The 23,481-nt window shown below is 37.6% G+C and overlaps 4 protein-coding genes across 8 annotated transcripts; 3 read left to right on the plus strand and 1 right to left on the minus strand.

Moving 5' to 3' along the window:
• Positions 1-1,444: 1,444 nt before the first annotated feature.
• LOC140009404 (binding partner of ACD11 1-like) lies at positions 1,445-5,471 on the minus strand. The gene is made up of 7 exons (XM_072054747.1): positions 5,330-5,471; positions 5,062-5,244; positions 3,764-3,835; positions 3,626-3,688; positions 2,830-3,170; positions 2,409-2,532; positions 1,445-1,783 (listed from the first exon to the last, which is right to left on the minus strand). The coding sequence occupies exons 1-7, from the start codon at positions 5,333-5,335 to the stop codon at positions 1,763-1,765; spliced, it is 810 nt and encodes a 269-aa protein (XP_071910848.1). The 5' UTR covers positions 5,336-5,471; the 3' UTR covers positions 1,445-1,762.
• Positions 5,472-10,678: 5,207 nt separating this feature from the next.
• LOC140004556 (annexin D8-like) lies at positions 10,679-12,780 on the plus strand. The gene is made up of 4 exons (XM_072054748.1): positions 10,679-11,570; positions 11,685-11,903; positions 12,065-12,154; positions 12,447-12,780. The coding sequence occupies exons 1-4, from the start codon at positions 11,073-11,075 to the stop codon at positions 12,672-12,674; spliced, it is 1,035 nt and encodes a 344-aa protein (XP_071910849.1). The 5' UTR covers positions 10,679-11,072; the 3' UTR covers positions 12,675-12,780.
• A 288-nt stretch (positions 12,781-13,068) lies between these two features.
• LOC140009405 (uncharacterized) lies at positions 13,069-14,521 on the plus strand. Its single transcript, XM_072054749.1, has 2 exons — positions 13,069-13,558; positions 13,813-14,521. Exons 1-2 carry the CDS (start codon positions 13,450-13,452, stop codon positions 14,331-14,333), a joined length of 630 nt encoding a protein of 209 aa, XP_071910850.1. The 5' UTR covers positions 13,069-13,449; the 3' UTR covers positions 14,334-14,521.
• Positions 14,522-15,178: 657 nt separating this feature from the next.
• Positions 15,179-23,251, plus strand: LOC113692629 (uncharacterized). 5 transcript variants are annotated; one of them, XM_072054753.1, is made up of 13 exons: positions 15,296-17,092; positions 17,894-17,983; positions 18,063-18,113; positions 18,237-18,299; positions 18,561-18,782; positions 18,869-18,977; positions 21,052-21,198; positions 21,595-21,665; positions 21,778-21,857; positions 22,022-22,092; positions 22,185-22,228; positions 22,806-22,854; positions 23,046-23,251. In XM_072054753.1, the coding sequence occupies exons 1-13, from the start codon at positions 15,437-15,439 to the stop codon at positions 23,048-23,050; spliced, it is 2,658 nt and encodes an 885-aa protein (XP_071910854.1). In that variant the 5' UTR covers positions 15,296-15,436; the 3' UTR covers positions 23,051-23,251. The 5 variants fall into 5 exon arrangements, with proteins under 5 accessions (XP_027066882.2, XP_071910854.1, XP_071910851.1 ...); XM_027211081.2 differs by having other exon boundaries at positions 15,179-17,092; positions 18,063-18,299; positions 21,604-21,665; XM_072054750.1 differs by having other exon boundaries at positions 18,063-18,299.
• The last annotated feature ends 230 nt before the right edge of the window (positions 23,252-23,481 follow it).

Here is a 23,481-nt window from a genome sequence, read left to right on the forward strand (position 1 = left end):
ATTTAGATTGCTATTTTCCTAAAATACCCTCACATTAAATATGGTACAACTTTATGGGAACTTGAATTGATGGTAAAAAAAGAATCAGCTCTCATTAAATCGGATAGGTTTATAGTAACAACTACTTACATTGAATAAGGGTATTTTAGAAAAATTAAAATACAACTACATTTTTCAATTGGAAAGCGGACTACAATTTGGGACAGATGAAAAAGGAATACAGGACTATCAAAGTGGGACGGAGGGAGTAATAGTAAAAAAAGAGGACAGTTCAAAGCCGGAGGACTGGAGATGCATAAAAGCGGAGAGGCCTAATTACCATTTGGATTCGCTTGAACATAACGTCTGTTTCAGAAGACTTTTTCCCGGATATTCCTTGTTTGCTGGACGCGCAAGGCAAGGAGGTTTCTTAAGTTTCGGCGTCATTTACAGACGAAATCAATTTCAGTGCCTGGAGATTTTAAGGTATGCACTACGCACAGGACAGCCTCCAATGGCACATGGGAGAGGATCGAAAAGAAATGTGTCAAGGAGGGCCGTCAAAGGGGCCAACGCTATTACGCTAGAATCTCTTACCGGGTTGGTCCAAATGTACAGGAGCCAAAGAAGTTGGAGAATAACACTTCTTAGCCAACAGAAATTGGAATACCACTGTACAGACTCAGAGATTCGCATTTTGTTAACCTGCTAGTGTATTATATTCTGTTAAATCATCACTCCTTGTCACTTGTAATTTGTTTAATGGAAAAATGCACGTTCTTTCTGCTCAACCTCCTTGTAATTTTGTTCATGGTCAGTTGCTGTTGGATCCGGATTCTCGGCTGCAACTGCAGAGAATGGGGAATGAGTCTCGAGTCTACCAGCCAGGCAGGCAGACTAAACGTACCCATAAACAAAACAAGACCCACCATCACCCATAACATTTCAAATTGAACTAACTGGTGAAATTGACCGGAAAAGCGCCCGAGTTAGAATTTGTTAACTTTGACATTTCTTAAGTAAACGTTGACTTTAAAAACTCATTTCGATTGACTTATGCTTGTAGCCATACTTCCACATGGATAACTACAATTGGTGGCTGTAGAGGACGCCGAAACTTGTAACTTGCAAACGACTGCGAATTTATTTATATCCTATACTAATAATTATGCATCCTTTACAACCGCTGAGTGGTGTTATGGCTCTCATCTTCTTCTGTCAGTGCATTTGTACTCTGAAACCCAGCAGGGTCAGCTAAATGACAACATATAATCAAAACACGATTTAGAATTTTTCCACCCTTGCCAAATGAACACTCTGCATAGAAGCATTTGGCGTCTTAAGATAGATCTTCTTTGATGAAGGGTTTGATTGAAAGCGCCCAGATTGGACAGAGCTTGTGGACAAAATGCTACTTGAAATAATTAGTTGTAATTTGTAAATGTGTTCAACCAAGACCGTGAGCTGTGCAAAAATGCTATGCGAATTTTCCTCGCACGTTATATCTAATATAAAGAATTGGGATGCTGAAGAATTATGAACGCATAACTCAGACGGCACCATCTGACACAATAGAGTACCACATAAACTAAGATGGATTACATTGCTAATGGCAAAATACCTCGACTCAAACGATATACCAATGAAAAAATGCACAAATTGCACACCAGGTTCGTATTCCTAGATCTCAGACCACATATACTTCTGAAGATCAAGATACCATCATCAAATGAAGAATCATAAAAGAACTCAGCAACCCTTCTTGCAACTCCAAGCAGATGAATTACGCAACAATAGCAGGATCCTGCAATCAAGCAAATAGAAAGAGAAGCTTGAATCTTTCCTTCCCATCATCCACAAAGAACTGAACTTGCAAAATGCAACTTAATCCATTTTATCTTATGTTTGTCCAAACCAAGTTTGTGCAGAAGAACATACACATCTTGTGTTTGTGTTTGCATTGACAGCAATCCAGTACCACAAATTCCAGATCTTGCCATAGCTTAATCTGTTGGATATTAGCCTTTTTAAGAAAGTGGAGGGTAGATAAATGCTTAACAAAATTTTGGATAAACCCAAGTGGGCTTGAAATAGCTTCCCAAATCCTTTCTGGAAAATTTTGTAACAGCATTCTTGTTAGCTTTAGCTTATATGAACTTCACCCTTTAGCATCCGTCATCCTATTTAGACCCAAGAATTTTAAAAATAGAAGCACCAAAAGTACAGATAGAAATTGCACATACACGGCAGGTGGGAGAGGGTGGTGGGCGGATGGGGAAGTGGTTATATTCTGGAAGTTTTTTCATGGCAATTTTTAAGAATCTTTAGCTTTAAAGCTTCTCCCTCTCTCCAGGATTTCACATTAGACATTCTGCAGCCTTACAAATCACACAAGGCATAATGAGTAACGAGGAAGAAACTACATGCACCTTTGCAGTCAAATTTGACAATGCAACGTTCCACTTCTCTCTAGTTTTTGTACCAGCAACTTGCCCCGCCCTTGCTACTTTACTGAAGGCACCATTCAGCCAAGTCGTTCCAGCTGTAACATACCTGATCACCTCAAAAAGAGTCAACTACAAATTTTCCTGCCTGTGATTATGGAATAATACAAATAGCATAAAATGGCAGCTGAAGTTGATATCTTTGCACCAATTATAATCACAGCAGCCAATTTCAGCAAGTACAATAACCAGCACGCTTAATGGAACAAGAGTGCAATAGCCACCCAAGGGCCAAAGGAATGTGGAAATATTGTTAAATAAGTCTAACACACATGAAATGCACCAAGTGCATGGTAATTCCTTTGAAACAGAACAGAGAAACCATTCAAAATAGGAATTTTGTTACCTGCTTGACTTGACTGCTGATCCTGTGTTATTTAGTTTTCTCTCTGCTGCCAATATTGCTGCCATTGTTTTATCAGAAACCTGCAGCCTCTGGTCCACAGATTTAACTTTCTCATTCACCACAGAAATTCCAACTGTGAATTTTTCGGATAACCCAACTCTCTTGTCAAAGGAAGCAACTCTTGCAGATGCATTGGCTCTTAACTTGTGTTTCTCATCAAATGCCTTGGCCTTATTTAGAGCATCCTGTCCTATCGCTGAACCCTTTGCAAGCACACTTGAGACAACATCTTGTGCTCTATTAACATACACTCTTCCACTCCTAGGAGAGCTATTTTTGGTCTGCCATGAGAAAGATAATCCAGAGTTAAGAAGTCAACAGTCATGAATCAAAATTTGTACAACCATATTTTCTATCATCTCCTCCAAAGAAGGACTGCAGTTATATTATCCGAGGCAGCACTTGTTATTATGATTTTAAGCCATCACGAGCTAGCGACCAAGCATCATAAAACATTTAATAGATTCTTCACTGCAGTAATCCACAAAATACTTTAAAAGGCACAGATTCACAATCAGACACCCATTTTAACCTATAGATATCATGTTGAAGATGTATATATCTCACAGAAAATCAACTATGATTTGAATACACACCCAGCATTTCATCTCAATCTTTCCTACTCCTCTTCTGAGTACAATAATTCTTCCGAGTGCCAGAAACATATGTAACTTTGTCAAACAAAAGATGCTTGAAATGAATTATAGTTAGCCAAAAAGGTCTGAGTCATTATTACCTCAGCAACAGGTGACGTATTGTCCTGAGACATGTCCACAGCATTCTCAACTATTCTTACTTCCTGAATGCAGTGATGTCAATATTAGCTCAAAGACTAATTAGGATGAAACAAATTCAGATATGAAGATAGGTCTACCCTGATGTCATATTGTGGTACATAGTTTTCTGCAGGAGTTATTGTAACTATCCGGTCAACAATTGTTGCTCCCTGCAATGCAAACAATTCCCAGGCTTTTCAGTCACAAAAATTACGACTTTCCAAAAACTATTCTAACAAGTTTGATAGTATGATGCACATGATATTAATGAACCAGACATAAAAAAAGTTACGAGTCATGTGTTCAAGAAGCAATCATGCAATTCAGGACACAAGTATATTAGACCTTGAGACCATAAATGATCACAGAATAAGCTCCCCCCAACCAACCCCCAACCCTCCCCAAAACAACCAGGCCATCTTCAGCAATATGTGTCTGAGCACCTTTTAAGACATTGTCTGGTGCAATAATTACTGTTTTAACTTTCTGTTTCAATTTCTTTCTTATAAGCTAAAGCCCTTTTAAGTGTATTAGAGTTCATTCATCCACGAATGCGTAAATTCTGGTATGGTGACAGCAGTTGTTGCCATTAAATACTGGTCACCTTAAAATGATGTTCTAAAAAATCAATAAGGAAAACATAAGTTGTCAAATACACAAGTGCAAGCCTTAACACACGGTTAGTTGTGACTGGGCACGACCAACCAAGAGTGGGCCATTGAGATCGAATGCATAGCCTGTCTATGATTCCACACCTTTCAGACCATTAACTAGAGGGTATTAGTAGAAAATGAACTTTGCAGTGAAGTACCTATATTGACTTCAACACATAAGATAGATGACCAAGACAACGTGAAAAGGTAGCCAATTTTCTAGAATTGAAGTGTTTACAAGTTAGAAACTAAAATGTAACAATCGCAAAAAGTGAAGTTGTCTATATAACTTACTTTTGCTGCCAATAAAACCTTTTCAACATCTGGCACAAATTCAACCAAGACAACACGCTTTTTCTTTTGCAAATGTTAAACATGTTACAGACATTGGTCAAAGAAAAAAAAAACATGCGTCTGAACTAGAAAAAGCATCTTGAGGTAATTGCCAAACAAAAGGAAAAAAAAAAAAAGAAGAAGAGCCACATTGTCCTAAACTTAATAATCGCAAAATCCTCCAATGATACTGGGCATGTTACTAATACTCTTGCGAAGCATCTTATGAATAATTTCCAACTTTTCCAAAAAAATGGTCCCAAAAACAATAAGGCTCTAACGGAGCTCTTACGAGAATTGACCCTTAATAAATCAACATGCTGTATAAAGATAAATTAGCAGAAAAAAGTAACGGAACAACTATAAAGAAAAAAAAACTCGAGGATGAGAAAGGAGCTAGTAGTTTATACAGATAATAATAAAGCGATTTCGAGCGCTTTTGGGTCCTTGAAGGTAACAAAGGCTATCCTGGACTGCGGCGAGTCACGGCGGATCTCAATGTGTTCAATTTCACCCGAAAAGGAGAAGAACTCGTGAATTTCTCTCTCTCTCGCTAGATCTGATAATTGCTTTACTTGTACTGTTCTTGCCGCCTGCTTCAAAAATAGTACACCATTCTTAAATTCGAAAAATCAGAAAATATTCCAGGAACAAGAACAATAATCGAAGAAACCTCACCTGCATTGTACCCGCTATGTCTCCCAATTATATGTTTATACAGGAATGTGACTTTCTTATATTCCCTGTTTGGGAGGGGGAAGAAGGAGAATGGAGAGGTGGGTGGAGAGGTCAAGTTTTAGAAAGGGGGAGGAGGAGGAGAACGTGCTGCTGCTTAATTGCTGATGCTGATGCGCGAGAGAGAGGAAAAGCGTCCCCAAAGAGAGAAATTAGTCGCGGTAGAAATAGAGAAGTAAAATTTGATTACTGTTGGACTGGTATTAGTTCTACTAATTAATATTAAAAACTTAGGTTAAGCTGATAGATAAAATGGAGAGCGAGGGATAATCATGACATTATTCTTCTTCATCCTGCTTTCTCCATAAATTTCGGTTTTATCGTTGATAAACAACGCTTTTTTGGTTTGCTTATTGAAGTTGATGAAGAAGATTCTTTCCCATGTATGTTCCTGTAGCTTAGCGAGTGAGAATAATCTAAGGTACAAGACGACAACTCCGTGGAAGAGAATTTTGCGCTTTAAAATACTCGATTGAAATGACAAAACAAAAAAAAACTATGGGGGTAGAGAAAGTAGACAAGTACGTAGATGCTGCTGGCATTTATCTCCTGAAAAACCTTGGGGAGAACTGCTAAACGGGTTTTGCACGTACAAATATTTGAAGTCCATAGTCCCATCTTTCTGGTTCTTGCACTCATAAAACAAGTCTCCGACCCTCCGGAGATGCAAAATGCTACTACTAGTTAGTATAAAATCAGCTATAAAAAGTAAAAATTTGAGAATCATGTGGACCATATTATGTGTAGTCATTATTGACTGTAATTGGATGAATTAACAGCTTCATTTTGTTTCTTTGAACTTTAATTTGAATTTGGGCTTGTTTTGATTTTGTAGAGTATCTAGAAAAGAGTAACAAAAGTGAGTGATGCTTCCAATAATTTTTTGTTATTGACATAGGTTAAAAATTACGCATGGCTAAGCATTGTTATAAAGGAGACTAAGGATTAAAAGTTCTTGAGACCAATAGTGGTTGAATCAAATAGCAAGTAACTTGATATTTCTTAAACAAGCTTTTAAGGGTTCGAGTTCTGTGGATGGAAAGAGTAATGTAAGAGAGTCATTCCTTGAGGTGAATCTGATAATGTTTGACTCTAAGTTAGTTAAATCTCAATACAATCATCGAATACTTGGGAGTTTATAGCCAAAAAAAAAAACGGAGAGTTTATGAGGCCAGACCAATGGGATGGTCACGCTATTTCGCTCTCGCAAATTTTCTTTTAGCTAAAAATATAATCATTGTGAATGATCTTCTTGCAGGATTTTCGTTAAAATTGAAATGTTCATTCATTCATTTCCAAACGCGACATGGACTGAAATTAAGCTATAATAATGATATGAATTTGTTTGAATAGTTGCTTATTTACAAAAATTTATGTATTTATATTTTTAATATTTTTTTATTATTATTTTATCTCACATACGTCACATTATTTAAAAAAAAAAAAGCTAGAAGAAGACAGCTGCCGTGGCAGGGCAATCCGGTTCAAAAGCTCAAAGCGGGGTTATTTTTCTTGGTCAATGTGTGCCTGCTTTATCTGGTATTTTTTATATATATGCATGCATATGGAGTATATTTTGTCAAGGTTGGAGTGCGTACAAGACGACCTTAGTTGGACTTTGGGCACCTTTCTGTTCCCTGCAGCCGCTGCCCCCGCGCATGAGTTGGCACTTTTTGTTTACCCAAACTTTAGCACTTTTCGCCTGCGTTGAACTGTTGATAATTTTGACTAATGACACCATTAATCAGGCCAAAACACATTACTACACATGCTAATATATATGACAATTCCATGCCTCCACGAGATGGGCCCAAAACTTGAAAAAGTCGCGCATGGTTATTTTGATCAGGCTGTTATTCTCTTGTCGGTAGTCATATGCTCCGATTTTTCTTTGTGTTTTGGCATAATGGTGCTCTGGTATTACAGGAGATTTTTCTCTTCAATGGATATGCAACTTACGAGTTAAAAAAAAATCTGACGATGTCCCAGTGATTTAAACACACGATTACTGAAGAGACAAGGAGTCACCTGTTCTCGACGTTGAATTATGTGTGGTTAATGAAGATAACAAGCCATGTTTCATCGTACTTTCTTTGTTTTTGACTGTTGCAGAGGATATCCAGACTTTCAATCCCACTAAATTTCTTGCGAGCCGAAAGGAGAGGCTCCGTCCTCCGAAAACGGTAGACCCCGAACTCGAAACGTGACCACTCGACCCAAGGGGGTAATGGGCGGCCAGGCGAGCTACCCTGGGAAGGGTTGGTTCATCGTACTTTCACTGTCAATACTTCAAAGCAGTGCTGTAGATTTTGGGGAACATTTTATATCCGTTGATAGTTGCAAAAAACTTACTCCCTTCCTTTTTTTATGACTGACGTTTAAGAAATTTGATCTAGTGTACTTTTATCTGTCGTTTTATTATCCCCATACAGTATTAATTATTTTTTCACAATTTTACCCTTTTATCTCTCTTTTTCAATACAGGGTTCTTAATTACTATTTCTAGTAATTATTGCTTCTCTCTTTGTAACAACCCCAGTAATTATCTGCCCCTCCGTATTTTTTCTTCTTTTCTCGCAGTAGTACTCTAGTGAGAGAAAATATGGGTGAATTGGACAATTAATGAGGATACAAAAGGAAAGTAGTGTACAGATTTAAACAATGAAAAACTTTTCTTAATTGATGTGCAAAACCTTAAACGTGAGTTATAAAAAAAGGGAGGGAGTACTTAACAAATACACACAATAACTACTTGGAGCGAGCTATACCTCGACTTTCAACAGAGCCCTCGCAATCATTCTGATTCTCTGAGAAATTATGCAGCCTCTGTGCATTCTGTTCTGCCAACTGCCAAGTCCGACATTTGAACACCTATGTCCAACAAGACAATAGTTTGACTAGCTATTCATCAAAAAGAGATTTAAAATTCTATTTGAAAATAGATTAAGAGATTAATTTTTTTTACCAACATTTTAAAATCTAAACTTTCTTGAAAATAGGCATCTGTTCGGACTGGTGATGATTCAGATCCCTTCGAATTTTTTTTTTGGATCTCTTCAGGTATCTCCCTCATTGGTACAGAGTAAATGTAGGTCTATTCTATTAGTAAAAAAAAAAAAAAAAAAAAAGTACAGGGCAATACTTTGACATGACAACCATTGAGTTTGGCTCAGTGATCATCATGGAGGGTGGCATTAAATCCTTCCTTTGATTGTAGATAAGGATTCAAATTCAACTTGCAGCGAAAAAAAATCCAAAAAATTGTGCCAAAGTAGCCCTTTGATATGCTTCCCCACTTCCTTTACCAACCCCTCCCAAGGAAAACCACAGCGCCAAAAAAAGAAGGTAAAAAAGTGGAAAGGACTACACTTTTCCGATTTGAAATAAACAAAATTAAAGAGTAAATAATTTGAATGACTTCTAACACAATCATTTACAGTCTTCTTCATGTATGCTACTGTAATTATCTCCTCTGAAAATATACGGACTAAGAAAATCTCCACCAAGGTTTTGTACGTTTTTGACTTTAATCTTTAGTGAGTAGACGGATCTATTTAGGGATCCAAAATTTTTTTTTTCCAAAAGTACTGAAACAGGACTGACATTTGAATTACAATCACAATAGATAATCAAAGTTTATTACTTGAGAAGAGTTAACCTGAATGATAAGGTAAAAAGAATTACAAAAAAGAGATTTTAAATTCAAATTCTCTTACTTTATATATATATATAAAAGGTCTATTACCTTGGCGAAGGGACTATGACGTGCCCTTAATTGGACTGCGTGGCTGGAAGCTTGTACGGACTTAATTCGTGGACTTTAGCTATCCTGGAACCGGGCCTAATCAGAGGGTATAAAATCGTCTTCAGACTAGCTAGTGCAAGAGTAATACAATACGTTTTAGATTGGGCCTCCATGCATTTGACAAAGTCTGTCACAACTCTTTTTTTTTTTAAATAATTTCCTTTTTAACAAGAGGGGTGAAATTTAAGAAATAAAAAAGAGAAGGAGATATTTAAATAAAAAACCTTTCATTTCTAACTTATTAACTTTAGTCATTAAACTAAAGCCTTCTCGGCAGTCAGCCACAACTCATCTATCCTTGCTTGAGAGAGAGAGAGAAAATTTTCATATATTTGCTTTTTATGGTGTCAGGATTTTTATTTTTTATTTTTTTTGAGGGAGTATCAGGATTGGTTTTGCAAGTCTTGCAGAAGTAATCTCGTCTGTATGGCAAGGGTTACTAGTTACCACTTGCTTGGCGTCATGGTTTTAAGCATATGGAGTGAGATCCGATTGGATTTAGGCATGCGTGTGGGAGCAATCGGATCATGTTCATCGTGTAAATTGTTAGGAAAATCCGATATCTCTAGCTAATGTTGGGTTTGAAAATTAAGGCCCCGTTTTAATTGTTATTTTTAGAATTTTTTATAAAAAAAATACATTATAGCGTCGATGTATATTATAAATAATTAAAAAATATGTACATGAAGAATATAATTTTTTTTTTGACGAAAAATTACAATCCGAACAAAACCTAAATCATTTCTTCTGTTAGGAGAACATTTGTGCTAACAAAGATCAATTTGACAATATAGTCAGGGGTATTGAGTACCGATGCTATTGAATCCTCCTGATGAGTTTAGATACATTTGTCAAATGTATCAAATGTGTTTAAATATTGTTACATTGGATATTGAATTTATTTTGTCCAAACTTTAGGTACTGGAATGAATTAACGGTCAAAGTTTAAGTACAAATTTTGTATTTTATTCAATACCTAATCTAGTGTAACTGTCTATCACTTCAAAGCAAAAAGGTTTCTCAAATGCGCCAAACAAACAAGTGCTAGACTAATGACTTCCAAAGACGCTTTACAACTCAACCCAGTGTCCGTGCAAGCATTTCCTCATAGCACAAACTATCCAAGTCATAAAGTTGCACCGACCTGCAAACAAAACTTAACCCCTTTCCTTTTACTTTCTGGCTTGCTTTTCCACCTCACCAGCACCAACACTACTACTACGAAGTCCAGTCTTGTGGAAGTAAAACCATTGGCAAAACAAGCTCAAGAATCTACCTTTTCCCCCTTCATCGCTATCACTTCTGCCATGGTGCTTCCTTTCTTAAGAAAAAAAAGTATTATGGTATCATAAAATATTCCCTTCCCATGTGACTCTACGCTCTGGTCTAAGGCTTATATGTTCAAACTTTTCTGAATCAAAATCAGTACTATTTTTTTTCACCAGAGTACATGCACATGTATGTTCCATGGGCATAAAACATGCCAAAAAAAAAAAGGGGGGGACACAGAAAGAGGGAAAGGCGACGGTGGTCTTCAAAAAGTTGGCTAAAGGAGAAATCGGACTGGAGAGCTCAGGCCTCAGAGTCATTGTCCAGTGTCCACTAAGAAGCAATCAAGCCTTTCATCACAAAACAAATGTAACTGAGGACGCTTGCAAGGCAGTGCAAACTCGTTAGACATCGCTTTCTTGCTTTATGGCTTTATCTTCCACTCTCACTCACGCCACCACCATCTACTAACCAGGGACACCTTCCCATTCGCCCCACCTCCCAAAAAAAAGAAAAAAAGAAAAAAAACCACCATTTTTCTTTACAACTTATGACAAACCCTTTTCTTGATCTCCAAGCATTTTCCTAATATAAATATTCGTATAGTTTTATATGTGCGTTTTATTGTTTTCTTGCAATGTTGTTCGCATAGCGGAAAGAGTTATGGCGTGGTCAAGCTGCAACGGTGAGAGTATCTGTAAGGAGATTCATGATTCTTGGGGACAGCCTGCTCATTTGATTCAACATCTGGCTGGCCTGAGTCAACTCGAATGCAGGAAAACTAGAGAGACGTATGTGAAGATTTATGGGGAGGACCCTGCTCAGCTTCTGCTTCAGAGTTCGGAATCCTCTAGCCAAGGAACCGGAGTTTCTCAGAGGACATCTGCGGCTTTGTCAATGTTGATGCTCAATCCGCATGAACGTGACGCAATTGTGGCTAGAGAGGCATTTGAGAAGAATGATACGGTGAATTACAAGGCTCTGATTGAAATATTTACTTGCCGGAAATCAAGTCATGTTCTTCTCATACAAGCAGCGTATCATGCAAAATATAAGAGGCAATTAGATCAAGACATTATCAGCATCGAACCTTCCCAACCCTATCAAAGGGTACCCCTTTCTATTGCTTTCTAATTTGTAAATTTCGTTGATAATTAGCGATGTGAGGTGGATTCAGAAGCATAACAAGTTTGCGGGAACTTTGTCTGTTTTCCGTTTTTGCAGATTTTGATGGCATTGTCTGCATCACACAAAGCACACCAAGCTGATGCCAGCCAACACATTGCCAGGTGCGATGCAATGAGGCTTTACCAAGCAGGGGAGGGAAAGCCGGGGGCAGTTGATGAAGCAGTTCTGCTAGAAATTCTCAGTAAAAGGAGCATTCTTCAACTGAGGCTGACATTTTCCGCCTATAAGCACATCTTTGGTCATACTTACACGGCTGTAAGTTATTTCGTTCTTAAGATTTCATAACTTTTACGGTGTACTCTTCTTACACATCCTAGCCGTAATTAATCCAGTAAAACAAATTAAGACTCGAGTTATAGGTGCTTGAGTTGGTTTTTGTGCAGTTTAATTTTTGGTTTTCCTTGACAACTTTTCAGTCCCTCAAGAATGAAAAATCAGGAGAATTCGAAGATGCCCTGAGAGTGGTGGTGACATGCATATGCAACCCGCCAAAATATTATGCAGAGGTAATTGTTTTCTCCACCTTGATACTTTGGACTGTGCCATGGTATGATTTCCCTTTATGGGCCACGTGTGCAGCCTGCCAAGGCCATGATTTGTTCAAGTGAAAGCGAAAAGAGGGCCAATGAGCAAGTGAAGCAGATGAACGAACAAAAGTGAAGAGTTATAAAAAATTTGTTGGCCCCATCTTACTATGAGATCTATCCAGAAATTGGGAAAGTACAAGACAATAATGGTTTTTCTTTTCCATTACACTAGTACATATATTTGTTGCATCACATGCTTAATTTGTTGCAGACATTGTATGCATGCGTAAAAGGGACAGCAACAGATAAAGGAGCTTTGGTCCGAGTTATCATGAGCAGAGCAGAGGTGGACATGAATGAAATACAAAAGGTTTTCAAGAAGAAATATGGGGTAGAACTTAAAATTGCTATGAGTGAAAGTCTTCCATCTGGGGATTATGGAGAGTTAGTTCTTGCCCTTGCAACAAAGACATGTAAAGTACCTGATGGCTCCGTCTAAAACAGTTCATTTATGTTGCCCGGCAGGCATAGTATTTCTAGTAGTGATATCAAGTCTTAACAAGCAGCACTGTTTGGGATCTAATTAATCCATTAGTTTTAGCTAATACTAGTATGTTGCAGTAACTTGGTTAACTTATCTGTTTCGGGAGCTGATATTAGCAATTTCACGAAGAGGATGTTCGTTCAGAATCTGTCTCAGCAGGAATTAGTGCCCACGTTCTTGAGTTCTGATAAATTATTATTATTGGCAGCCGTCTCATTTTTCTTCTTCTGTTTTAGGGCACACACTTGATTAGCTGCAACAATTACTTCAACTTTCATACTGATTCATTAATGACTCGTATAATCATGCGCTGACAAATGTTGATTTTAATGCGTGAATTGAAAAAAAAAAAAAAACACAATCCAGCCAAATGTTTTCTAGCACAATATTGGAAAAAAAAACCTCTGACACAGAAAGGTATCAATGGTATCATAAATCGGACAAGGTATATTACGTAATGACTGAAAGAAGATATCAGCACAAAATTTGCCAAAGGCATAAGCAAGTCATAGCCCTCCAAAGCCAAGAAGGAATATTCCCTTGTGTTGCAGGAAACCCTGAAGGAACCTCTTTGGACACCCTTCGTCTAAGGCCTAATCTTCTTCCATATATATACATATACATATAAAGTACACAGACAGGACCGCCTTCATCTTCATCGCTTAGCAGACAGCAGTTGTAAATTGTGGTTACCAATATTTCTAATAATACGAGTAAAGGACAGCTGATAATGGAAGCCAAAACTGGATCTACTGCCCGCCTTTCTTACGAAGAATTCGAACCTTTCTGTAGATGGCAACGCGAAGAAGCCCGTGACACTCTGTTAGTCCATCTCCCAGGTAATATTGGAATGACACACAGGTGCCTTTTTCTGTTCTACTTCTTCTTTTAAAAAATCTCGGGAATGTGTATCTTGTGATATTCAAGATAATTTCCTATTGGAAATCATGATCTTAAATAAGAACAGACTTTCATATATATTACTACTAGTCTGGCATTAAATTTCAATGATTTGGCGAGAAAAGCTATTGATTCCATAATGAACATAGATGTCATTTCGCTTCTCTCTTTCGTTCCTTGACCTGTTTACCAGACTTCAAAAAAGAACAGCTCAGGGTGCACATCAACAATCGTGGATTCCTGAAAATTTCCGGGGAACGTAAATTGAGTTCAACAAAAGGGAGCAAATTTTACAAGGAAGTTGTGGTTGCTAGGAACTGCAATACCAATGCAATTCAAGCCAAATTTTCGGCCGGCCAGCTGTGCATCATAATGACTAAAAACGTTAATGCAGCTGCGGTCCCAGAACAGAAAGTCATCAGCACTCCTGATCCAACCGCAAAACCACAAGCAGGTCCAGAAGAAGGTCAAGCCACGCAACCTCCTCAAAAACCTGGCGAGGAAAAGGATAGCATCATCGTGCCGTCCGGAACTCCCATTGCTACTGCGTCAGGAAAGAGCAACGGGAATGTTACAGAAGGGGAAAAAACAACAGTTTCGAGAGGAAAGCAACTCGCAAATATTGCTTTGAATGTTGGAATGCCGGTGGCTTTGCTGGCTGCTCTCGTGGCTTTCGTTCTATATATGTACAAATCTACCATTGTTGAAGATTAAAAAAAAAAAAAAAAAAAAACCTCGTCGATGAGATGTTTATTGCTCCTAGATAGTAAGAAATTCGTTATTGCAGTAAATGCTTGAGATTTGTTCCCTACAATGGTTATCCAAAATACTAGCTAGTATCTTACTGTTTGTTCTTTTACCTTGTGTGCTAATAAAGCAATTAGTATTAGTTTGTAACGTAATGTACCTTGTTCCTGAGACTTGGCGCAGTGGTGGGTTCCTATTTTCTGAGCTACAATAATTTATTCATTGAATTCTAATTGGAAAAGACAAAAAAAAAAAAAAAAAAAAAATCTAGTAGAAGTTTTGCAGGGTTAGGATCCTGGATTTCTCCCCATCGAACTTTCCTTATATTTATATCTAAATTACTATATGATTTTATAAAATCACCCAACCGTGTCATTACTTTTCTTTTCATCTGTGTACTAAAAAAATGACATAGTATTCTTTTGAGAATATTCTGTCTTTCAATTTACACGAAACATTTAAAAGATAAAAATGAATATCAAATTTGTAAACAATTTTATAATGATTAACTAGACTACAAAACTAGTTAATTTCATACAAAATTTTAGGTATATTTATACCAAGTGGTGAAATGTGTTATGAAACAATGTTGATTTTCGAAAATAATTTATTAAGTGCGTAATGGAGAAAAATTGTCTCACCTCATACACACTTTTTTACCATGTAATAAAATGTTTTATCTCATGCCACATTATTGTTTTACGTGGCAATCCTCATATTTAAAGCATCAATTAAAATTTTTGCTTTGGCATTTATTATGTCATCATTGAGACAGCATATCTACGAAATTATCCTGCCAAATTTTATGACCGTGCTTAGCTGGACGCAAACGTATTACTCTAGTAGATTATTTTGTCCTTCTTAAGCTCTATCGTCCGTGCCGCTTCAAATCCCCGAAATTACCTTCTGTCCCTGCACGCTCGTATGTCTTCACCGATTTTGCTGATGTGTCATGCGTCCTCAGTCGTCACCACCGCATTTTCTACAGCTTCTTCTGATATCTGCTCTGCACTAAAGCTCTCTTTCATCGGCGTTACTCCTATAAGACTGACCAGGACGACGTCGTACGAATGGCTTCCAAATCTTTGCCACCCCGGCGAACCCTTAAGAAGACCACCTCTTGTGAAAGCGTCCCCTCCAAATGCGCGTCAACCCTTAAACCTTCTCTCTCAGCTTCGTCCCATGACTCCCTTGATAATCCTCCGCTTCTCTCCGCCGGCGCCGCCATTGCCACATCATCCCCAGGATTACATCTAAACGACGCCAACCCGAAACTAGAAAAATCATCGACCTCGGCAAGCTCTCGTTCTAATTTAGATGCGGAACCCCAGGGAGAAGTGTTGGCTATGTCGTCGGCAAAAAAAATTGCTGTCGAAGATAAAGCTCAGGAGAGCAATAGAGCGAATTCAGTCTCTTCGGTGGCCGGGATAAGCAGTTGTAGTAAGGCTGATGAGGAAGGAGGGGTAGTTGGAAGTTGTGGGGATGAAATGAGGGGTGACGCTGGAACTGGAAGAGAAGGGAAAGGTGGAAATGAAGCCTCTGAGGTTGACGAGGCGGCAATGGGAGCTGATGAGGTAAGGAAGGAGGGCGAAAGTAGGACTAGGAAAGTGAAGAAGAAAGTGAGGATTGTGAAGAAGATCGTGAAGAGGAGAGTGCCCAAAAGAGTTGTTAAGGGTGGTGTGGTGAATGAGGAAGTCGGGGGAGTGCAAAATGTCGGCAATTGGAACGAGCGAAATGAAGTTACGGGGTGTGAAAAGCTTGATCCTTTGGCCACTGCTTCTACGGACACAGAAAATTCTAAGCTTGATGAGAATGTTGGATTGGAAGTTGAGAATGAAAACTTGAAAGAAATGCAACTGCAACCAACGAAAAGTATCAAGACTAGTCCTAATATTGAGAAGGAAATCAAACCAATGGATAATGTTGGCAATTCGAGCAAGAATGAGTTGGGAATAACGGAGGTGGAAATGATTGATCTTGGTGAAACTCTCTCTGTGCAGACTGAGACGTATAAAGCTGATGCTTCTGTTGCATCGGAAGTTAAGAGTGAGGACTTGAAAGAAGTAAAAGTGGAAGCAATTGACTGTATCAACAAGACTAGTCCTTCTTTTAAGAGTAGTGTAAAAGGTGAAGATGAGGAGGAGTTATGCGTTTCTAGTGGCAAACACGTATCAGAAGTTTTGGTTGCTGGCCAAAATGCTGGAAAGGAAAGTCAAGGGATTCAAGGCGAGTTTAAAAATCAGGATGTAAAATTTGTCAAAATGGAAAGTGGAGGCTTGGTCGCGGACCTGAACACAGGGTTTGTCAAAGAGAGACAGGGAGAGGGAGAAGAGCTGGTTTCGGAACTGGTCGAGAACAATGATGTTGGGTTGAATGGAGGAGTTGCATCAAGTTTGGAAACGGAGGCATTAGGGGGAGAGGGTGGGGAGGTAGTGAAGGAAGTAGTTGAAAACAATGATGTTGGGTTGAATGGAGGAGTACCATTGAGCGAGGAAATGGAGGCCTTGGAGCGGAAGAAGAGGCGTAGAACTGAAGTTTTTCTTGGTGGGTTGGACAAGGATACGAGGGAGGAGGATATTAGGAAAGTATTTGAACAGGTTGGTCAGGTTACAGAAGTGAGGCTGGTGATGAATGGTAATACGGGAAAAAACAAGGGCTTTGCTTTCTTACGCTTTGCTTCAGCTGCTGATGCCAAGAAGGCTTTGGAAAAATATTCTGCAATCAAAGTAATCCTAGTTTATACCTTATACATTTATTACTTTACATTTGAAATTAGCATCTAGATTAAATCATCTTGACATAAGGATAAACTATTTCTTCTCCGGTACTGCTTTATTAGTTCCCATGCTATAGGAAGTTGAATTTTCAATGTGATTCCGAGCTAGAGTTACTAAGGACACATATATAGTGATTAGAGAGGAAAATTTCACTATTTATTGATATATATATATCCTGCACTCCAGGATTTGAACTTTGAAAATGTCGACCAACTAAATTTTTTGGAAATGCTGAATGCAAGCATACATTTTACTTGTGGGAAGTGAACCATATATCTGTAGTTCTAATTTTGAAAGGCTGAGTGCTGTATTTAACAGCTGGCGTTTTCTTTCGAATAAAGAATGAGGCTTATACTTGTTTTAGGATTATAATATGCAACGTCATATAGGGAAGAGTTAAATGAAATATTGTATGGACCTTTATGCAATGACTTGGGATAGAGAGGCTGAAAGATTTGTTGTGTTCTAATCCATAGCTGGACAGATTGAGAAGTTATTTTAATGTCGACTCATTGAGTTACTGCATGATATTTTTGCTTATGATGTGCTGCAAATTCCTTGTAACTCTCGAAGGTTGTGACTATCATATGACTAAAATTTCCCCTCTGGATCACATCAATGTGATCATGACTGTTTTCTGAGATGAGAAGTTGTCAGTTGTCTTTGCTTGGTCTGTAAAGTCTTGGTTATGTTGTTATCCTGTGGAAATCTCCTTGTAAGTGACTTTATACAATTTTGTGAGAATATTAGATTTGTGGGAAGCAGTGCGGTGTACGACCTGTAGCGGGGAATGACACAATATATCTTGGGAATATCAACAAGATGTGGAATAATGAAGATGTAAGCTACTGTGTTTCCTTCTAATCATGTAAACTCCTTTATGCGAGAGTGACAAAATCTGAAAGAGATTTTTTGGCAGGTGGTTAAACTGTTGAAGGATGCCAGGATTGAGAAAATTGACAAAGTTACAGTTATGACTGATCCCAGTAACTTTGAGCAAAATCGTGGCTTTGCATTTATTGAATTTGAGACCAGTAAAGATGCTCAAATTGCTTTAAGTAAACTCCAAAAGCATGATGTTTTTATTAATCAGATGAAGATGAAAGTTGCATGGGCACAACCTTTAGTAGAGCCAAAAGAAGAAGACATGCTAAAGGTCAGTTTTGTTGGAATAACTTATGTGCCCCATGTATGATTCCTATCTCAATATCCAATTGTGAATGATGTTAACAGTTTTGATATTGATAATGTCAATGGGATCTTACAAAATTAATCCTGAATATTAAGCCTCTAGAGAATGAATTGATCTTAATATGCTTCCTATTTGTTTGTTCAATAGTAATTCATATCTGCAACCAAATCTATGTACTAATACCATGATATTATATTAATGTGGACTTAATTTATCTCTGTTTAGGTGAAATCAATTTATGCTGAATATCTGCCATCCTCGTGGGATGAAGAGAAAGTCATGGGCTTCTTCAGAAGATTTGGTGAAATTGAGAGCATTTCTCTTGCTAAGAATCTCCCTTCCTCTAAGAGGAAAGATTTTGCATTTGTCAATTATGCAATGCGGGAGGCTGCTCTTGCATGTGTTCAGGCATTTAGCCGTGGGCAATTGGATGATGAAGGCTCTGAGGTTTCTGGCTGTATATTCAGTATACAATATGCAGACACTTGCATACTTTCTTAGAATTAATCTCTCTGTACATTCACATGTTTCAGTTAAGGGTGAAAGTATCTCTTGCAAAACCCAATCTGAAAGGCATGCAAAAGAAGCACGTCTCTGGTACAACTGGCAAGGAGCTTAATGAAAAGCGAAAGGCTTCTGAATGTAAGTGGTTTAATCATTTTTTCATGCCCATTTCTTTGTTTGTGCAGACTTGTTTATGATGAAATTAATGTGTTTTATTTAGGGTTTTAGTTCTTGGTTACCATGCATATCAAGTTTGAAAGGTAATTATGTAGCATTTAATTCTATAAATACTGGTTACCCTTGTGAACTTGATTCAAGATACAATTGTCTTTAATGTTCATCATCAAGATATCTAGCTTTGCTAGTTGATCTATGATGTCATAAGAAGAATGGTTGATTGGTGTACCTTATTTTTGATAGCATCTCTTTTAATTTTCTAAAACTTATGCTTGGCTGCATAGTTTGATGACATTTATACTCAAGAGGATTGTTTGGAAAAGAATGCAGTGATATACACTAGGGTGCATTTTTAATGTTAATTTAGACTGAACCTATGAAAGATATATTAGAGGGGTAGGTTATTGGACCTATATCTTTGCAGGTTGAAGTGAGATTTCTTGTCATTTTCGTTTACGTTCATTTGTGGAACTTGTATGGTATGAGCTGTCTTAGAGGCTTTTAGTCAGCTTTAATTTTGTTTTCCTCTCCATCCTCCATACATGTTTTACCTTCTCAGACTTGGGCATACAAGTATACATCTTTAGTTGCCTAAGACTTTGTAAAGACCTGATCAATTCTATAATGCAGAACAGTGTTGCATTTTTTTAAAAATTAAATTTAGAACCATGCAAGTTACTTGACATTGTTGGTTGGATTTAGTAATCAAGTAATTTTGTCTGAGATCCTGATACGTTCTTTCTAAATTTGTGCTTAAAAATCACAAAGTAGCGAAGCAGAAATGGTAACATTATTGTTCTTAAGGACACAGTACCTTCTATTCTCAAAGAGAATGGACTGAAGTAAGACAATTTTTCCCGAAAATTCCATCTACCATGGTGTAGTCATGATTACCTATTCTACAGACCTAGTTTATTGCATATCCACAAATTTTATGGGTTCTCCAATATCTTTGGGTCTGTCATTGTGTGTGTGAGAGTAAGTGATTTTGTGTGTGAGAGGGAGAGAGAGAGGGAGGGAGGGAGGGAGGGAGGGAGAGAGAGAGTAGTGTGGAATGATAATTGGCAAAAGGGTGGAATGTTGTAGGTTTTCATTTTGCATTATCTTACTAGAGAGAGTATGTTATAGTGAGATATTAAAAAGAACAAAAGAAAGATGTTAAAAGATTGATTACTGGTCTGATTGTAGAAAATCAACTAAAGAGACATTTGTTTTTAGAGGATTCCAACTGAAGGTTTGTCATTCAAAAAGGTTAAAGCTGTAACTTATTTATCGTGACACACATTGTTTAAGGCATCACATACAATAAGGGAGCAGGTTAAGGAAATTAATATCTGGAAAGTCATCTGAAGGCAATCAGTATGTCATAGAATTATTGCATTGGTGAACTTGGATCTTTTGGTAACATGCTTGCCTGCTTATACTGGAAAATGGAGCATGTGTATTTGATCCTTCATCACCAGCAGGAATTTGAATGAGAAGAGCCTTTCTTTAAGTTGCTAGTTTGGAAATTTGGTTGGTTTGTGGTAAAAACTTTCAGAACTTATTTTGGAGGGAAGTTATTTATGATAGAGAACAGCTCAACCTCAGAGGACCTTTGATCCTTTTTGTGTGTGCGCAAGGAAGTTGGGCTGAAAGTATGATTTACAAGTGACCCGCCTTCGAACAACCGAACATCATGCTGTGCTTATTTTTCTGCTATCCTTTTGATTCTGCTAATTTTCCTTTTCATATTTTTTTATATTCATTTCCTCTAATGTAAAGTTTGGAGTTCCTTGGTATAATATAAATGGTGCTAGCCCCAAAAGTGAACTATCACTGCATGGAACACTTTTTTCAACATTGAACTATCACTTTCTGGGATCTATATTTTTCAGTTTGCTAAGCACCTTTTAAAGACCATTGCTTATGTGACTGTTTTATTTACATTTCAATGCAGAGCAGGAAAAGCTCTTGCATTGTATGATACGAGACTCCTTATATTTATAACATCTGTTTAACAGTTTCTTGTTACTTTTGGCTTTCTTTGCTATAGCCATCATAAAAGTTCGTGAACCAAGAAAAAAGGGAAAACCTGCCACCAGTAATCTTGAAGGTACTAGAGTTAATAGGACTGCTTCTGCTACTGATGAACTGTTACAGCTCCTAAGACAGCAAGCCTTAGCAGGACAGAGACAACGAGGTATGAGCATTGCTATTTCACGATGTTGTGTTTTTAAGTTTGTTGCCATACTACTTTTCTTTTGTATCGTTTTGAGGGTCAACCTGTTTCACTTGTATGCTAAATTATAAATGTACATGAGGCCCATTTTAATTTAATGCTGTAACACTGATGATGCTAAACATACAAAGGGCTATGTGTGATATTATATGGGGAGGTTTCTAAATTTCCATAACCTATTACGTTTCCATTGATTTGATTTGTGATTTTTATCTGTTTGCTATTGTTTTGGTGCTTTCCGGGTTTAGATACTTCTATTATCTGTTTTAGTAGTTTTTCCATCTCATGCAATATGAAAAAGAGCACTTCATTTCCTTCTTTTTTTGCCCCTAACCTTTCTGAAGTTGTATAATATAGCTTCTGCAGGATCGTCTAACCTGAATTATCAGTATGCTCTTCCTGGAGGCGAGGGACCACTTTCTGCTTTGGTATATTCCCTGAATGCCATATATTGCACATATGATGCCCTTTTCGAAAACCGTTTGTATGAGGATGTTGTTGCTTTGGTTTATGTCTTATATGGTCAAATTACACATGCAGGGAAGTCGCCTCCTTCCTTCAGATCCCAGAGGGTTCCCTCACACATATATGGACACTCCTCATTTGTCTAGAAGTCCAAGGTATACTTAGCCAGATTCAACTTTTCTCCCCAGTTGATGTGATACTCAAAGTTTTGTTCAAGTATTCCTGTGAAATTGCTTTGCTTTTTTGGCTGCTTCTTGAGGGCAAGCTGTATCGTTGATTTCTCTTTGGATGATGATCTATCTTTTCCTATGATCTCCAGTGCTGTTTCCCATCGTGTTGGTTTGGTATCTTTGCCGTACTCCCAGCAGCCATGGACCCGTCATATACTTGGTAAGCTAAAATGTGTTGTTTGATAAGGTTTTGTCCTCCAGGAAAGACTATACCGTTTTGACATTATACTCTTTTTGCTTAATTTGTTCCAGAACCAGAAACATCCTATGGGTTTGAAGATAATCCTCATGTCGTGGTATAAAACCCTTCTTGCTCTCTCATTTATTGTTGCATTAATAATCAAGATTTTGCGTAGATTGTATTATCTTCTTTGCCATCTAAATTGAATATTAAAATCTTAAGAAGAGTGTTGTGAGGGAGTGCAGTGACTGGTTTGTGCTCATTTTTGTCAAGAAGTCTCGTTCTTAAATTGTTTTGACTTTTAAAGCTCGTCTTGGAGAGAACAAAGAACAAGAATGTATTGTAGTTTGATCTAGTTTGACATGATTTTCTCAGATGCATCTTATTCCGGGAGAGTTAGTTGGCTAATGCATTGCATATGATTGCAAGATAAGTTGATAGAACTCTTGATACATGGCCATGTCAAAACATAAAAAGGGTGGACCTGTTCTTTGTTGGAAAAATTTACATATTCTATTCGGGTTTATAACTTAAATGTCTTTAGTTCCCTTTTACTTTGATTTTATGTAGTTAAATCGTATGACATAGTTCCACTAAAGCTCTTTAGTGATGAATCCCAACAGAAAAATTGTTTAAGCGAGATTTTTATTAGAAAAACTAATTTCCTGATGAATCTCTGACTGTCGTTGCAGATGAGGCAACAAGCTAACTACTTTGGGCATAGTGGCATGTACAGAAGATGTAGGTTAAGTCAGCCTTTTTCATTGTTGGAATAATTTTCTTTTATAGTAGCATGGTATAAAGTATCGGTTCATTTGGTCAGTTAACTGGTGGATGCCTGGATGGTAGTCGTACTGATTCTTCTTTGAAGAGCAGTTTGTTGATAGATCATATACTCATCGCTTTGTTTGTCCTCCTCGATTTTTATGCAGATTGAAGGAGGTATTTATGAGGTAAATCTGATGGTGGTCTGCTGGTAACAGTAAAAGACACAGTTTCAAGAATTTTGTAAAGAGGAACCATTTCATGTTGTAAAACTTTACACCATAACTACGATATTGTAAATAGTTTCATGTAAATGAACCCGAATTTTTGTTTGTCAAGTTTAATTTGATATAATAGTCTCTTTCTTTTCTAAGCGGTGGAAATCGTGTGAACTCTTTTGAGGGCATATCTTATTCAACATGAAGGCCCCCCTCCCCCCCCCCCCTTTTTTTTTGGTCATTACTCTTTGAATTAATCTTTTCGTATACCATCAGTGAAACTTTTTATGAGTGAAAATTTTTTTTCAAAGTTTGGACGAAGTTATGTGTTAAGATTTCCAGGTACTGGTTCACCTTCGACCACAGTAATGGCAAGCTCTTGGTT

Source organism: Coffea arabica, chromosome 6e (genome assembly GCF_036785885.1).
Source record: "Coffea arabica cultivar ET-39 chromosome 6e, Coffea Arabica ET-39 HiFi, whole genome shotgun sequence".
In the NCBI taxonomy this organism is placed as follows: domain Eukaryota; kingdom Viridiplantae; phylum Streptophyta; class Magnoliopsida; order Gentianales; family Rubiaceae; genus Coffea; species Coffea arabica.